The following is a 16,367-nucleotide window of genomic DNA, read 5'->3' on the forward strand; positions in this document are numbered from 1 at the left end:
AGCAGATGGGAAGGACAGGGAGAAACAATGAGCTCCATCCTCGCCTTCATCTGTGCCAGCAGCTCTGAAAAGTTGGGTGTACGTTGGAATCACTTGGAGAAGACTTTGTTTTTAATGCCCCAGTTCTCTGCCCCTTTTCCTATGTGAAATTCTTATTTTGTCTAGCTTAAAAATGGGCCCATACACATGTGAATGGTGAAGTTGTTCTCCCAGAATTACATAGTTATGCAATTGGCAAAATCAATAAAACTTGTATTAAAAAATTAATACAACAGCAACACATTGGATGGCCAAAACTGTTGCTAAGTAGAGGAAATGGACCTTCTAGTATGTTAGTTAATTGTTTTCTTGCTCTTCAGGCTGACATTTTGGATGTGAATCAGATATTTAAAGATTTGGCCATGATGATCCACGACCAGGGGGATTTGATTGGTATGTATCATTGATACCTTTAACCTGACAGGGAGTTGATAGCATTTGTGTGCAAAGAAGGCAGTAAGATGTATTTAAGAAATTTAGGGGTGCGATTTTAAAGATTCCTAAATTAACTTTCTTAAATTGTCACATGTAGACGTTAAAGTGAGGCATTATGAGTTCTTGGCTTCACCACTTGCCTCTTGGTGAGCCTTTGACTGTTTAAGGAAATGTCCCTCAGCTTCTCAGCTTTTAGTGCAAGAAATTTGCACAATTAGAGGATTAGTAACTCTTTTAAAGTTTTTCTTTGGAAATAATTTGAAATTTATAATGTTACAAAAATAAAAATACTACAAGGATCTCCTTCATCAACAGACATGCCTCTTGTTAACATTCTACTCCAGTTGCTGTATTTTTCGCTCTCTTTATATATACACGTATACGCCTACTTACTTCTAAACCATTTGTGGATGGGTTCCCTACTTTAAAACCTTTCACCCCTAAATACTTCCCTGTTTCTTTTCTTTTTTTCATTAAAGATTTCTTTATTATTTATGCTGACAAGAATTGGGGTGCAGGTCAGAGGTGCACGGGGTGAGAGGATTCACTAGAGACAGAGCAGGGAGCAGAACAGGTGGATTGACTGAAATACATTGCTGAGGGGAGCAGTGGGCGGGACAGGAGAGGTCTGCCGTGCCATGTGGTTCAGCTCCTTGGCCAGTATTGAACTGTTGCTGCAGTAGCTGCCCAATAGCTTGATAGTGCCGAGACTTAACCCCTGCGCCACCAGGGAGGCCCCTTCCCTGTTTATTTCTAAAGAATAGGGCTGTTAGTAAATTTGATTTCATGCCTCGATAGTTGGAGTGGCAGCAATGAAGCCACAGCCCATAACATCAGAATTCTCTTTGGTTGTTTTGAAGCAACTACTTGTGTTAAAACATCCATTGTCCTTTTTTGCAGATAGCATAGAAGCCAATGTGGAAAGCTCGGAGGTGCATGTAGAAAGAGCCACTGATCAGTTACAGCGAGCTGCTTACTACCAGGTAAAAATAGTTACCTGATAACTGGGAGCTATCTGAGCACACTGACAAGCTGAGCAGCCTTTTCCTTAGGCCTAAGCTGGAGGCAAGAGTCATGATTGCAGTCCCAGTTCCATTTTTAGTATTTCCCCCTTTTCAAAGAGATCTACAGAAAGGCATCAAACCCTGAATAAACTTGTATCGAAGCATCTTGGCTACACAGCTAGCCTCTTAATCAAGCATGTTCTTGTGTCAGTTGTAAAGCTAATTCTACATCCTAAACAGCTGATTTTCGTTCAGTTAGAACAGTACAGGTAGGTACATCGTATGGCTTTGTGGTACTCTATGTTGACCATTTGTTACAGAGGACAGATACAGTCAACCTTGACTGCTACTTATGAATAAATAGGTGGTGACATTTTGATAGCATTATTTTTCTATGAATAAACAGCTGATTTGGTCTACTTTCTATAAAATGATATTCTTCTACATATTAGTTGAAATTTTGATTTTTGTAACTTTTTAAAAAAAGTTTTGTTTATTTGTGCATACAAGAGCTGGGGTACAGGCCAGAGGTACAAGGGGGTGAGCGGCTTCATCAGAGACAGAGTGGGGAGCAGAACAGGTGGAGCTACTGAAATACACTGCAGAAAGTAATAGCAGGCGAGACAGGAGAGGCCTGATGTGCCACATGGGTCAGCTCCCTGGCCGGGGATTGAACTCATGCCACAGTGGCTGCTGATAGCTTCATAGTGCTGTGGCTTAACCTGTTGCACCACCAGAGAGGGTCCTGATTTTCTAACTTTTACCTGGGTCTTTATTCTCAGCAATAAATATTGTACTCTAGACCTTCTCAGGAGGCAGATTGAAGTCAGCGGCATAAACGTTTTTACTTGTTTCATGAGTGTCTTGTTGACATACTTCTCTCCTTAGAAAAAATCTCGCAAGAAGATCTGTATCCTGGTGCTTGTCCTGACAGTGACTGTTGCAATCCTGGCATTTATTTTGTGGATAGTTTACAAATGAAGCATTGCCTGAATCTTCTCCCGCTCAGCTGTTTGCAAGGGCAGGTGCTTGTTGGAGACTTGCCAGAACAAACTGATCATAAGAAGAGAGCATATACCACAATGTCCTGTAATAATTTCGTTAGAAACTAACTACTAACTAGTCCTTGGAATTAGTGACCTATGAAGACAGTATTTATCAATTTATGTATACATTTTATTGATTTCTCAAATTAAGAATTAATTTATGTGGACTTTGCTTTCTCTAGTATTCTGATTGCCCTTCATCCCAAGTGTTTACTGAAAATTCCATTTAGATATTCTTGTTTCGACAGGTAACACTACAGTCTTGTAATATTGTCTTTTTATGTGTATAAAGATTTACCTTTTTATTAGCCACTGAAATAGAATTACTTTCTGGCATCCAGCATTGTGGAGCCTGTCAGAAATTGTGTAAGAATCTGCAATTTTTATTATTTGACATTTTAATTTGAATTTCTAAGAAGGCTGTTCTTCATCTGTTTTGAAATTTTTTTTTGCAGTGTGGTTAATTGGAGAGTAAAAAATTGCACATTGATCCAGATGAAAAGAGAAGCATCTATTTGCGATGGCCAGTTGGGGCACTTGTTAATTTGGGTTTGAAGTTCTCTTCCTTATCTGCTGGTGTCCTCCGTGGCAGATATCCGCAGATATCCATATGCACACTAATCCATCTTGTCACTTTTTGCAAAGGTTAATTTAATTACCATTACTATACTCTAAGGAGTCGCTCTCCCACCTGTCTGTATAGAAAGGGAGAATCAGACAAAGCATGCTTTTGGAAAGCAAATAGGGATCGTTTGGAATGATTCAATATTTTTGTTGTTGTTCATTCGTGGTTCTACATTCCTGGTGAATGGTAAATGTTGCTGTACAAGACTGCCCCCGTGCTCTAAGGGTTACTGGGCATTTGATGGCAGGAGGATTTTAAAAGCTAGACTGAAGTTAGTGTAAAATTTAGTCCTGTGAACCTGGTGTTAAAACAAAGAACAGGTTCGTATTTGTAAATAATACTGGTTTGGAATAGTGAGTGATGTTAGATTTAGCCTAATTTATGAACAAGAGATTCTTCTCCCTGCCTAGTTTTAGACAAAAAATGTTTCAATAAAAGATTGCTGTCTTGTAATATCAATGTTGTCCTCTTCCCGTTTTCACAGGTTAAAGGAAATGTGAATACTTTAGGCTGTCACGTACATTTGAATTGGGCCAACAATTTCAGTTCATCTTAGTAAATTAGAGGAGTTGACTATTTGGGACATATTTTTATGTACTACTTCTAATCTCTTTAATGTTACCTACTAATCTTTTACTAAACTAAAACGAACAGTAAAGAAACTAGGACCCAAATGTGTAAGTTTCACTCTAGCACTTCTTCCCACTTGATACAAATAAACATTTCAAAGCCTTCTGTAGTCAGTTTATATGCATTAACACCCACTGTGGTGGATATTAGGTACTGAGAATGTGCTGTCCTGAGAGAAAGCGAAACCTGCAAGAAGACTGGCAATCAGGTGAGGACTGGTTTGGGGTGGGCTAGGTGTGGCCTGTCCTTGAAAAACAGGATGGAGCTATTGGGGATCATCGGGCCCAAGGAGGCAGTTTGGATTTATGGTCACTGTTCTTTCAACCTCAAATGATCCTGGCCTTGGATACATTATCTGTAACATTCCAGAGAACAGAAAGCCTTGACTGTGAAACCGCTATATCAGTTTGGGAAAACAAAGCCACAGTGGCTCCGTTTTAATACCATAGTAGTGGTAACAGGGCTCATGGGTAGCAAACCTGAAATTGAATGGCCTGGAATTTGTAGTAGCTTGACAGGTTCTGCTAGATACTTCTAATAAATCTGTTTATGGAATCCTCCTTAGTTGTGCTTTGTTCATCTTTGAGTACACCAGAGTCTAAAACAGTGGTTCCTAACCATGACTTTACCTGAGACTAAATACTGATGCCACAAGACCCTCATTTAGCTAGTTTGCCATGTCACTTGGGCATAGGGTGGTTTGTTTTGTTTTGTTTTAGTATCTCTAAACTGTACCAATTCACCCCCCCCCTTTTTTTTTAATGTTTTTAAGATTTGTTTATGCATACAGAACTGGGGCATAAGCCAGAGGTGCAGGGGCGGTGAGAGGACTCACCAGAGACAGAGTGGGGAGCAGGCAGATTAAGGAAATACACTGCATTGGGAGAGACAGGAGAGGTCTGATGCACCATGTGGGTCCCCTCCCAGGCCAGGGTCGAACTTGCAGTAAAGCAGCTGCCGCTTGCTTGCAGTGCTGTGTCCTAACCTTTTACGCCACCAGGGAGGGCCCGAAATAATAGCATTTTTAATGTTGGACTGTGGTTCTCAATCTCTGGAGAAATGAATGATGAAATAGACTTTTAAAAGTATCATCTTTGAGTCTAAACTAATGACTCTCCAACTTTCCTAAAGGATTTTTTAAGATTATAAAAATAAAGGTGATGTTAGATGGGAGTCTCCTTTTTAAAGTCTCTGTATTTGGTAAAATGAAAGTTGGTAACTCCTGTATCACTCATTTTTCCCACCATGACATTTTTGATGAGTGAACCACTCATCTAGGCGAGGGCCATCAGTTCCATCACTTTACAACAGAAAAATCTGAGACCTAGAATAGAAATCTAATGTAAGAATTTAAAGACAAATTCTTCATAGGCAGTGCTTTGCATGTGGTCATTTGTGGAATATTTGAGCTCCTGCTGCCAACAATATAATATGCTGAATGTTTTACATTTGCACAAATCATCTAGTAGATGTCTTTTTCTTGAATTCTTTTTTTTTTTCTGGATTAAGAAACTGGCATAGTAAATCGGTAACCTGCCCATAGGCACATAATTAGAAGTGATGGAGCCGGGGCTAATCTCAAACACTCAGACACAAAACCCACTGACTCCATGCATCACTAATAACAAACTAGCTGCTCACCACTGCTTTCATTAAGATTTCTCTAAAAGTGTAGTAGTAGTAATTTTTACCCAACTTTTCATTCATTCCCCTGCTAAGTTAAGCCTCCTGCTTCTATCTTATCCCCACATTTTTTTGTGTGTCTTCCTTTGATCCCTTTCCTATCAAAGAGGTTTAAAGAAAGTTTCTGACATCAGTATTGCTCCTAATGTCTTTAGATTCTATTCTAAGAAAGTCTCAAAGGCTAAGAAATTAATCTTTTTTGAGATACCAAAATCCAAAGGCAGCACCCATTAGTCTTTTCACTTCAGGAGATTAAGGGCTTCCAGAGTCTGCTTGTCCATACTGACATCATCGGTGCTCAAACAAAGAGCATTTTGCTTTATAAGGCCTAGGTAAATGTAAGGTGGGGCTACATCAGAGGCCAGTGTGACTGTCACCTTGCTGGCGACGGGGAGCGTGGTGGAGGAGTAAAGAATTTTAAGGGTAAGAATATAGCTTGAGGTTTCTTGGGTGTACAGTCAGAAGCAAAAGGGACACACACAAACAGAAAAGGCAGAGTTGATATCGAGTCATTATGGCTTCATTACCTCAACCCTGAAAGGACATGTAACTTCAAAGGACCACACAGTTTCTGTACTTTGATGAAAGCACCTTGTACCTTAGACAACTTCTGAGACTACTTAATTCTTCTCAAGCATCATGTCCTTATGCTCAAAGAACAGAGCCACAGCCTGGCTTAAAGTTTGTATTTTCCCCATCACCCTATTCTTTTCTTTGGAATCACAAGGTTGAAAGGAGGATGTTAATAGGTCATTGGTAAATGATCTCATGAGCTGACATCTTGCTGGGTGAGTTTACTGTGCTTTTGAAGGTCAGAATCATGAACCTACCCAATCAGCTACCTGCCCAAGAGCTGATACTTAAAATCTTGCATTCTGGCTATGTCACCAGGGGCAAGGGAATCAAGAAATGATTCCATGATAGAGATTCTGGAACTCTGTGCAATTCTCCTTTCTTAGTGAACATTGATTTTTTTTTTTTCACCTGGTTTCTTTAAGGAAAACTGCGGGTCAGATAATCCTCCCAAATCCTCAGTGAAAGTGAGAAAGTGTTGGGCCTCAGCTGCATACTAGTAATAAATTATGCCAACATCTAAGTTCATAGCCCTGGGCATCATAATGATTTAGGTTTGAATTCCACCCAGCACTCGTTCAGGGTGACAGTAGGCACCTCAACCTCCTCTGGGGATTAAGCTTCCTTGAGCTTCCCCTCAAAGATGATATAATAACCTATTTCAAGTGTTGTGAGGGCTAAATGAGAAGACCCATATTAAACACCTTCTTGACCAAGTAAGTGACACTCACTATACAAAGCCATCACAACCAGAAGCCCTATTAATGGTGTTTTCCAGCAAACCCAATCCTAATGTTTTCTTTAATGACTAATTAGTCATTAAAGTCAGAATTTAAAAATCAAATGGGGCTGTAACTTGATTAACCATTCCAGTCATGCTGTGATTTGGATGCCTACCTTCTTTATTGAGTCTGCCCTCAAAACCAGCTAATTCAAAGTTTTCATAAATAGACTAGATGGTCCCCTTAGGCTGCATCCCAAATGCAGAAGCTCGCAAGTCCCAGATTTGAATTAGGAAGAGGAAATGAGGGCACAGCTCCCAAGAGATGGCAGAAGAGGAGAAACTGGATGAGCGCTCATCCCAGTCTCCGAGATCTGCCGGTAGCTTCTCTCTAGATGGAAATCATAGGCTGACGACGCAAACCCAAAGCAAAGTCGGAGTCGCACGATATTAGAGATCAAAGGCATCTTTGCCAGACGGCGCGTGGGGAGACCGATACCCCTTTCTCACATGATTGCCGGCCAAGAAAATTCCCATCCTTCCAAGAAGCCCAACTCTCAAAAGCCGAAACAGCTTAGTCAAACCCCAGCCTCCACCACCACTAGAAGCGCCCTATACGTGAGTGCGTAAGTGCGCGCGCTTACGCAAGGGCTGCTGGGAAGCCGTCTCTTCCCCCCGCCTCCCTCCAGTCTTCCAGTTTCCCGGCGTGCTTCGGGCCCGCCAAATGGGAGGGGGAGACGCAAGATGGCGGCAGCCGCGAACTCCGGCTCCAGCCTCCCGCTGTTCGACTGCCCGACCTGGTGAGTGGCGGGGCAACCAGGGCTGCAGTGGCCTGGCCCGTGCTGGCTCGGACTGAAAGGGCGCCTCATTTTTTTCGCAGCGAGCCGAACGGCGCAGAGACCCTGGGAGTGATTGAGGGAGAACTGCCCGTCGGGCCGGGCGGCGTGTGGAGGAGCCGGGAGCCTGGAGCTTGGGCCCAGGAACTGAGAAAGCCCAGTGGTGGGGATTCGGAGGCCCGCGCTTTGGCATCCTCTTGGGCGATCAGGCGGGCGCTGGGGCTCTTCGGCTTTTGTCCCGAACTTACCCCAACTCCTGACTGAATGCCTGGTGCTCTTGTGGAACACCGTACCTGCCCCCCTGTTCTGTCCCGAGCGCGCACGAGCCGGCTTCCCGCCCCCAGCCCAGCCTCAGAGCCCCGCATCCCTCTGTCGGCGCATCCCGGTGCGGTACTAGTCTGCCTCTTGGAGACAGGGAGCTCCCTGAGGGGAGGGACGGCTCTGACCTACCTCCACGTTCTCGACCCCCAGCGTGAAGTCGGGCACAAGTGGACATCAGTAATTGTTGGAGTGGACCCCTTTCAACCTTCGCAAGTTCCTGGAAATAATGGAATAATTTAGTCATTGAGTAGGGTACAAAATGAATTAATATGCATTGCTTTGCATGGAGACCCTCCGAGGTAGAGCTGTTCCTGCTGCACGTCATCAGTGTATTGTATCACTCCTCTCTCCCATTACATCCAGATCCGCAAGGGCAAGGGCTTTATGATGTACTGTGTTCCCAGCTTCTAGGCGACACACAGTAGGAATTCAGAAAAGTATGCTTTGGATGTAAACTTCCCTTCCCCTGTTTCCCAGATAAAATAGGCTTTAATCTGTTGCTTTGTCCTTTCAACTGCTGCCTTTAGGAGTTGGGACTGAGGAAGAGTTGACTGTGTTGCATATTCAATTAGATGGAGGAGGATGCTTTTTGTGTGCAAATGTAGGGCCTTGGACAAGATCCTTCCTCAGACCTCAAAGGCACAAACACAGAAGGCAGTGAATATAAAAATATAGTTTCAGTCAACAAAGTCTATACCCATTTTGGTCCCATGCTGCCCTGATTTCAAAAGTTGGACCAGGACAGTAAATGTATAGTTAGAGGAGACTGAGACCACCCACCGCATCCTCAGCCTATTGTGTACCAGGCAGTTAGGTACTTTGACCTGTGTAGTCTTGAATGGTGTGCCTATAGGGTTATAGAGGAAAGTTCCTTTATATGCCATTGTGGAAAGATTTGCTGAAGGGCAACACATGTCTCTTGTATTTATTTGGCACCTATTTCATGGGTATGATTCTTTGTTGCCCTAGTTCCCTAATTATTTGGTCTCAGCTCAGGACAATAACCTGTGCTTATTTTGTAATGAGAATCATTTTGGTAATCCCAAAACAGCAACTCATTTATTCTTCCTGTATGGTATTGATAGTAGTGGCAAATTTTAGAACCAGTCTCCCAGTGACCAGCTATCCCAGCTATCTTACTTGAGCTTCATGATCTTTCTCTCCAAGGTAGATAACGCCGTGTTAAAAATATAGGTTTCGTTGGTGCTGCTGTAAATACAGATCCACCACAATCTGTTTTAGAGCAATTGAATCACTGGGGAAGTAAGTGTCATTGTGGAAAGGAGCTGAAATAACAGTGAAGTAGATGACATTTCTGCTTGAAATTGAACTAATTATAGATTGGTAGCATCGCTGCAGTGTTGAATGGGACAGTGATTGTGAATGGCATTTATGAACTCATCTTGAAAATGCCTTTTTTATTCTTTTTCAGGGCAGGTAAACCCCCACCTGGTTTACATCTGGATGTAGTCAAAGGAGACAAACTAATTGAGGTATGGAAATGTATGTCTTCCCTTTTTCCCCATCACACTAGAGATTTTGCCAGTGACTCACTTTTCCACCCCCTCTCCTGTGCTTTGTTTTCCAGCAATGCTACTTTTGTTCATCCTTTTTTTTCTTTCTATTAAAAGCACATAGTGACATAACACATTCAAACCTCATATCTCCCACAGACACTCAGTTTTTTGTGACTTCTCGCACCTTCCCAAAAAAAGGGTTTTAATAGATCATGGGCCTATTGGCACCCATAAAACCAGAAGGCCTGTAACTTGGTGAATTTCCTCCCTAGGCCATGGACTTGCATGGAAGGTACAAGATAATGCAATAGCTGAAGGACAGTGATGTCGCCTGAGTTCAACTGTTGGGTAGCTCTTACGAGATGCAGGCTCAGACTCTTCAAAGAAGGATAGCAAACTGAGACAGCTGATCAAAAAGATAATGAAATAGTGCCAAAATTCATTCATTGAAAATATCTCATTGCTTCCTATGTGCCAGTCATTGTGTTTGGCATAATACAATAGTGAACAGAACAAATTGGCTCCTGAACTGAAAGGAATCTTCTCTTGGGAAAGACATTTACAAAAAAATTACATGAAATAAGCATTATACAGACAGAGTTTAGCAGAATTCCAGCTTTTATAATCTCTTCAGAGAGAATATCACATAGAATAGTAAGAGAACGTGAATTTTGATAGCCAGGTTGTATGAGTGTTTTTCCATCTTTGTGGGACCATTTATCAGAAAATGGAGATCAAGCCCACTACTACCACGGAGTTGAGTTTCCATGTCTTAGGCCAACTTCATGTTTGCTTACTCAGAATTTACATTCAAGGCCCCATTATTGAATGCAGTTGTTTTTCTTTGATTTATATATTGAAAACATTGCATCCCATGGTTGAAAAGCCTGACTGTGAGATCGCCTGACAGATTCCATAAATATGTTGTCACTCTACCAGGTATTCTGCCCTTAGCCGGTCACTTTGAGCCTCTTTGTCATGGATTCTTATACATGGAGGCTCCACCAGAGACAGAGTGGGAAGCAGAACAGGCAGACTGACGAAGTACACTGCTGAGGGGAGCAGCGGGCGGGTCAGGAGAGGTCTGCCGCGCCATGTGGGTCACCTCTGGGCGGGCGGGTTCGAACTCATGCTGAAGTGGCTTTAGCTTCTTAGTGCTGTGCTTTAACCTGCTGTGCCCCAGGGAGGGCCCACAAGAATCTTAAAGCTTACAAGGCATAAATATTATTCAAGGGGATTATTTAGCTAAACTGTCTATAAAGCTTTTTTTTTAACTATAGACTGTTCCAAAGAACAGCAGCAATAGCACAAAGTTTTGGAGACATATAGGAATCTATTTTGTTATTAGAACTTAGTAAGTCTTTTCTACAGGAAGACTAATATTAAAGATAATACATGCTTTTGTGAAATAATTTGTATTTTCTAAACATTTAACTTGCCCAGCATCCCTCTGATTACTGGTTTCCATTAACTCATAATGTTCTGTCTTTCAGTGTTCTTGGGTGTGCTGAGTTGCATCACGATTGTCAACTTATAATCCTTAGAGATCTCTGTATTGTTTTTGAAATGACTAGACTTGTGCTTCTTTTTAAGGATTTGACAGCACTTGATACTAACCGAGCTATCTATATCCTAGCCTTATCTCAGGGCTTGCGATGTGTTGTGATAGCTGGGTTTAAGAAGTGCAATATTAAAACAAAAGCCATGAGTCTTTTAAGCCCAGTGTGTAAAGACACATTCTGAGTTATAACTCAGAGGCACAATTGGAGAGTGGTACCATAACTTGTCAAAAAATTGTGGGTTTAATGATTGTAAATGCCTGGTGCGTACTTCATTCACCTGCACAGAAGAGCACACTGTCCAACAATTCTGAGACATGTTGCTTTCTCCCCTGCATTTTCACCTTTCTGCAACTGACATGCCTTCAGTAGTGAGCGAACATGTAGATATAATTTGAAGGCCCACTTTTTTCTTTTCCCTCAGACACCTAAATCTGTTATGATTTTGCACCTTAGATTCATTGAAATTTAGTCCGTGTTACATTAGAACCCAAGAGTTGGTGGTCGTCAAAACAGCTGACTCTTGACCAACATGGATTTGAACTGTGAGGTCCTCTTCTGTGCAGGTTTTCTTGTAAGGAAACAGTAAGCATGGTATTGATAGAGTGAAGTATTTAGCTGTTATTTTCCTTGTGTTTTTTCTAAATAACATTTTTTTCTTTAGCTTACTTTACTGTAAGAATACAGTATGTAACATAAGATATATGTGATTACACTGTGTATATTATCAGTGAGACTTCCGGTCCACAGATTTTCGGCTGCACTGCGGGCGCCTCTAGCACCCACATTGTTCAAGGTCAACTGACTGTCTTGAGATCAGTCTGTGAACACCTTGATTAGCAAATTTTAGTTTGAAGACATAATCTGTGTGTGCATAAATGGGAATGAGAAATGGCAGGGATTCAACCTGCATAGATAATAGCTAGAGAGATGGTGTTGATATTTCAGAGTGTCTCAATCCTAAACCAATGCCTTGTTTTTAACCAAAGTCTTAAAACCTGGGTCTAAACAGACGCATGCAGGGATAGTGGTCTGATTGAGCTGTTAGACAGATGCTGTCTTGGGGCTCCCTAGCAGTGCAGGCCAGTGACCTGCGACACCCAGAGGCTATAGACCTGCCTAAACTAATTGAACTAATGGAGCCTTCAGGCTAAGCTGGAAAGGAACTGGGTAAATGGTTATTTAGAGAAAAATCAAGAGTGTGACCCATAGTATTTGTTCACTCTTGAAAATGTGGCTGACTACAGGTAAAATTTTTGATGTAGGTAGATGTTGTAGTGTTTTAAAGAGCTTAGATTTTGAAGTCAGACCAGAATTTGTAATCCAGCTTACAGATATCTAGATATGAATTTGAATAGGTTAATTACTTTCTTAATGGCTCAATTTTCTCATCTACAAAAATAGGCACAGTACCGCCCCACCTCCCAAGTGCTTGTGAGGATGAAATGACAAAGCATAAATGCACAGCACAGCGTGCGTGGCGCCTGAGTCCGCAACAGTTGCTCCTGCTCTCAGTGCAGGAGGCTTATTTCTGGTTTTGTACACATCTCTAGTTTTGGGGACACTGAAGCATAAGGGAGAATAGTAGCCCACTGTGAGTTCAGTGACATACAGGAAGGAGATACAGACCTCTTGATTCCTAACATGGTACAGTGCTGACTTAACTGCCCTCGGCACAGCTTTGTGCTGCCTTATCGCAGGAATTTTAGGAGTATAGTGTGAAATGTGAAATAATCAGACTTTGTGTTTAAAGGGGAAACAACATTCCCACATGAGGGTTATTCTTCGAAATGGTTATAGGCTTTTAGAACTGGAAGAAATATTTGCCCTAATTCACCTGGAGTTCTTCATCTACGATAGTCCCCTATACACCAGCCTCGTACAAAGGCTTTACTGATCTAGGAGTAAGAGAAAAATAAGATCAGTGTAGTTTTTCATAAAGCTACATTCCAGGACCACTGAAAAGAGTGGTCCTCGCTCTTCCTACTGTTAAAATGACTATAATGATACTAAATGGTGACTCTTTTTTAGTGTTTTTATTTGGCAAAATAAAATGTTAGCCATGCTTTATCAGCTCCTTCTCCTGTGTAATTGTTTTAATAACAGTTCACTGGTCTGTGAAATTCCCTTTCCTGCTATTATATTGGGGCATTATGTAGTTTTACTTCTTCCAGTGCCACACCAAAAGCTGGAAACATTTTGGAGCTCTTGTCTCAGAATTATTTCAGACCCATGGTACATTGTTTAGCATATTAGCTAAACAAGTCATTCACACTTGAGTTTAAATCCTAGATCAACCACTTCAGCACTTGGAATGAGTGACTTCTCTTAGAATCTATTTTCTTGTCTTTAACAATAGAGGTGATGCTTATTTAACAGAGTTGGTTTGAGGATTAGATGAGCTAATGCTTCAAATACCTACAGAAGGTCTTTCAATAGATGTTAATAATCCCCACATGGAAAATCTTTGCCTTGTGTGGTAGTTCCATATTTGGACATAGCAAGTGTTCATTTAAAGTTAACCCTGACTAATACTTTTTCTGTGGCCCAAGTGAAATGGAGCCTTTAAATGTACAGGTTCACACAATGTCTAATGTAATTCCAGTTCCTAAATATTTCGGGGCTCTGGCAGTATGATTAGATTAGGTATTTCCACCCTCCTCTTTTCCTGATTAATCGATAATCTTCATTCGAATGTTTATTTTCTGAACGGTCCTTTTACTACTTTGTGGATAAGCTTTGGGCTTCTTGTTTCCCACAAGACCTAAAATTAAGTTTAGGTGCAATTTTAACTTTCCAAAGGAGAGAGAAGGTAACTCTTGCAAGCTACTTTCATCTAATGGAATTAGGAAAAGTTCTTTTCATACCAACATCAGACATTTGACCACTATATTTGGGGAGTTATTATCATTGCCCCTCCCACCCCCCAAATGTTAGTAACTCATTCTTAGCTCTTTATCTTAAAGAATAATGGGAATTTTTTTTTTTTTTTTAACTTTGGCAAAGAACTTTATCTACTCTAGATCCTTTACTTACTTGACTGGAAGAATTTTTGCTGAACCCTGACTTAAGTAATATTTAATTTAATATTTATTTAGAAACTGATTATTGATGAGAAGAAGTATTACTTATTTGGGAGAAACCCTGATTTGTGTGACTTTACCATTGACCACCAGTCTTGCTCTCGGGTCCACGCTGCCTTGGTCTACCACAAGCATCTGAAGAGAGTTTTCCTAATAGATCTCAACAGTAGTAAGTAACTCACATCCCGTCCGGTTTCACACACTCCCTTTGGGCAACGTGAAAATGCTCTTTGGGTTCCTCAGTTTTGAAAACTTGTTTTATTGCTCATCGAGGAAGTTTACATTCGGTTTTTAAATCAGCCCATCTGTCTCCCTGTAATTGTTCCTATTGAAATAAGTGATGACTAGGGAGAGAAGAGGGCTTTGGGGACACTGTCCTAGAGGAGGCAGTAGGGTCACAGAGAGACCAAAAATGCACTCGGGAACCAGAGGCTGTGGGTACTCAAATATTGTAGAGCTATGATAAGCTGTGTTCCAATTCAAGCAGAAGCTATGACTTAACAGAGTAAAATGGAACAGAACATTTAAAAAACACTTGTTTTGAGCAAAATCTAACTATTTATAATGCCTTCTTTATCCCAGCCGCTTTTACTCTGACTACCACTAATAGTCAGCTTTAATCCCATAAGCACATGCTGAGCATTATGTTTTCAACTTTGTCAAAGATAATCCACAGAAATGCAGTTGAGACTTGGCTGCAGAGGATCCTGAATCTTGTTCATTTTGCCCATAAACAAACAGTATAAGATGTAAAGGATCCTGCTTCTTGGGTTGATTGTCTTCTACTCTCATCCTCACCCCCAAACCCCCAGCACTCGCGCACGCACACACATAATACACACACACACACACACCACGTCAATCTGTTCACGTAATAGTTTTGGAAAACTGTTTCACAAGTGCTTACTTGCAAATTTATCTCATTTTTTTCTCCATTTTATAATGCACAGAATGCAGACATGGAAACATTCAGAATCTCCTGTAGAATTTTGTCTTGCCTTGGCATTGACGCTGCACTTTTTTCAGCCAACCTCTTTCCTCGTCCTGAGGAAAACCCTGGCATATCTGCCACCAGGCCTGTGTTCCTTAGCCCGGGGCTGGAGCGGTCAGACCACAGCGATGCCTGTCTCCTGCCTGGGAGGGTCATGGCTGTTTCTGGGTTGGAGCCATTCCTGCCGTACCCAGAATGGAGCCAAGCTTGTCTGGCAGCAGAGGACAAGCAATGGTATTTGTTATTTGGGGTACAGCAGGTCTGAAGATGTGTAAGAAATCCAATGGAGAGATTCAAGGCTCAGTGAAGGGGTTTTCCTTTTTATTGTGACCCATGAAAAGGGACGCCAAGCGGACCCATTGCCGTTCTCACTTTAGAAAGCAAAACCGATGTGCTGGGAGGGGCTGCTCTCCCTTCCACAACTCAAGTTGCTTTTGTTTGTTTTCCCTCACATTTCTGATTTGGTTATTCTCAGCACACGGCACCTTCTTGGGTCACATTCGGTTGGAGCCTCACAAGCCTCAGCAAATTCCCATCGACTCCACGGTCTCCTTTGGCGCGTCCACAAGAGCGTACACTCTGCGTGAGAAGCCTCAGACACTGCCATCGGCTGTGAAAGGAGATGAGAAGATGGGTGGCGAGGATGATGAACTCAAGGGCTTACTGGGGCTTCCAGAGGAGGAGACCGAGCTTGATGTAAATCCGTGTTACCAATTTGTCTTTCAGAACTCTGGTTTTTGCATTCTAGTGGTTCTGTGTAGCTTGAAATCCCAATAACTTAGCTGTAGTAGAGGTTTTCTTGGGTCCTGTAATGGGCCATTACCCCTTCTGCGGTGCTGTGGCCATTTGCAGTGCCCCTCAGCCACGCTGTGCAGTTTTGGTTATGTGTGACCAGCATTAATCAGGAGATGGCTTCTTGGTTGTCTTGTGCAATGTCACAAGTGCACAAGGTGGATGTTAAAAGCCAAGGCTTAGAGTTACATTTTTCTCGATCTGTGTTGTCTAGTATAGTAAAAAATAGCCACATTTCAGTAGTTACATATGACTAGTGACTACGATTTTCAGTAGCACAGAGAACATTTCCATCATCCAGAAAGTTCAGCTTGACAGTCCTGACTTGAGAGACTGAAGCTTTCATTCATTTACATAGCTCTTTTTTTTTCCAAAAGTTTATTTTTATATCATTTTGTACATTTTTTTTTTCCATCTCAATTGTTATCCCCGCGGGTTTCCCATCACCAAGTCACCCGTGTGCCATCACCATAATCCCGTGCATTTCCCTCCCCACCCCCCCGTTTTTGATC

The 16,367-nt window shown here is 41.8% G+C and overlaps 2 protein-coding genes across 2 annotated transcripts in view; both read left to right on the plus strand.

The window, feature by feature from the left end:
* STX12 (syntaxin 12) overlaps positions 1-4,334 on the plus strand; it is a 29,372-nt gene extending 25,038 nt beyond the window's left edge. The window contains exons 7-9 of the mRNA XM_004678680.2: positions 360-432; positions 1,375-1,457; positions 2,367-4,334. Coding sequence (XP_004678737.1) covers positions 360-432; positions 1,375-1,457; positions 2,367-2,459 — 249 coding nt within the window. The 3' untranslated portion in view covers positions 2,460-4,334. The remainder of the gene's footprint in view (positions 1-359; positions 433-1,374; positions 1,458-2,366) is intronic.
* A 3,150-nt stretch (positions 4,335-7,484) lies between these two features.
* The window catches only part of PPP1R8 (protein phosphatase 1, regulatory subunit 8), an 18,296-nt gene continuing 9,413 nt past the window's right edge, over positions 7,485-16,367 (plus strand). Inside the window, exons 1-4 of the mRNA XM_004678681.2 lie at positions 7,485-7,556; positions 9,346-9,406; positions 14,088-14,241; positions 15,539-15,759. Of these exons, the coding sequence (XP_004678738.1) occupies positions 7,501-7,556; positions 9,346-9,406; positions 14,088-14,241; positions 15,539-15,759 (492 nt within the window). The 5' untranslated portion in view covers positions 7,485-7,500. The remainder of the gene's footprint in view (positions 7,557-9,345; positions 9,407-14,087; positions 14,242-15,538; positions 15,760-16,367) is intronic.

This window comes from Condylura cristata, unplaced genomic scaffold (genome assembly GCF_000260355.1).
Source record: "Condylura cristata isolate star-nosed mole 26May11 unplaced genomic scaffold, ConCri1.0 scaffold00008, whole genome shotgun sequence".
NCBI classification, from domain to species: domain Eukaryota; kingdom Metazoa; phylum Chordata; class Mammalia; order Eulipotyphla; family Talpidae; genus Condylura; species Condylura cristata.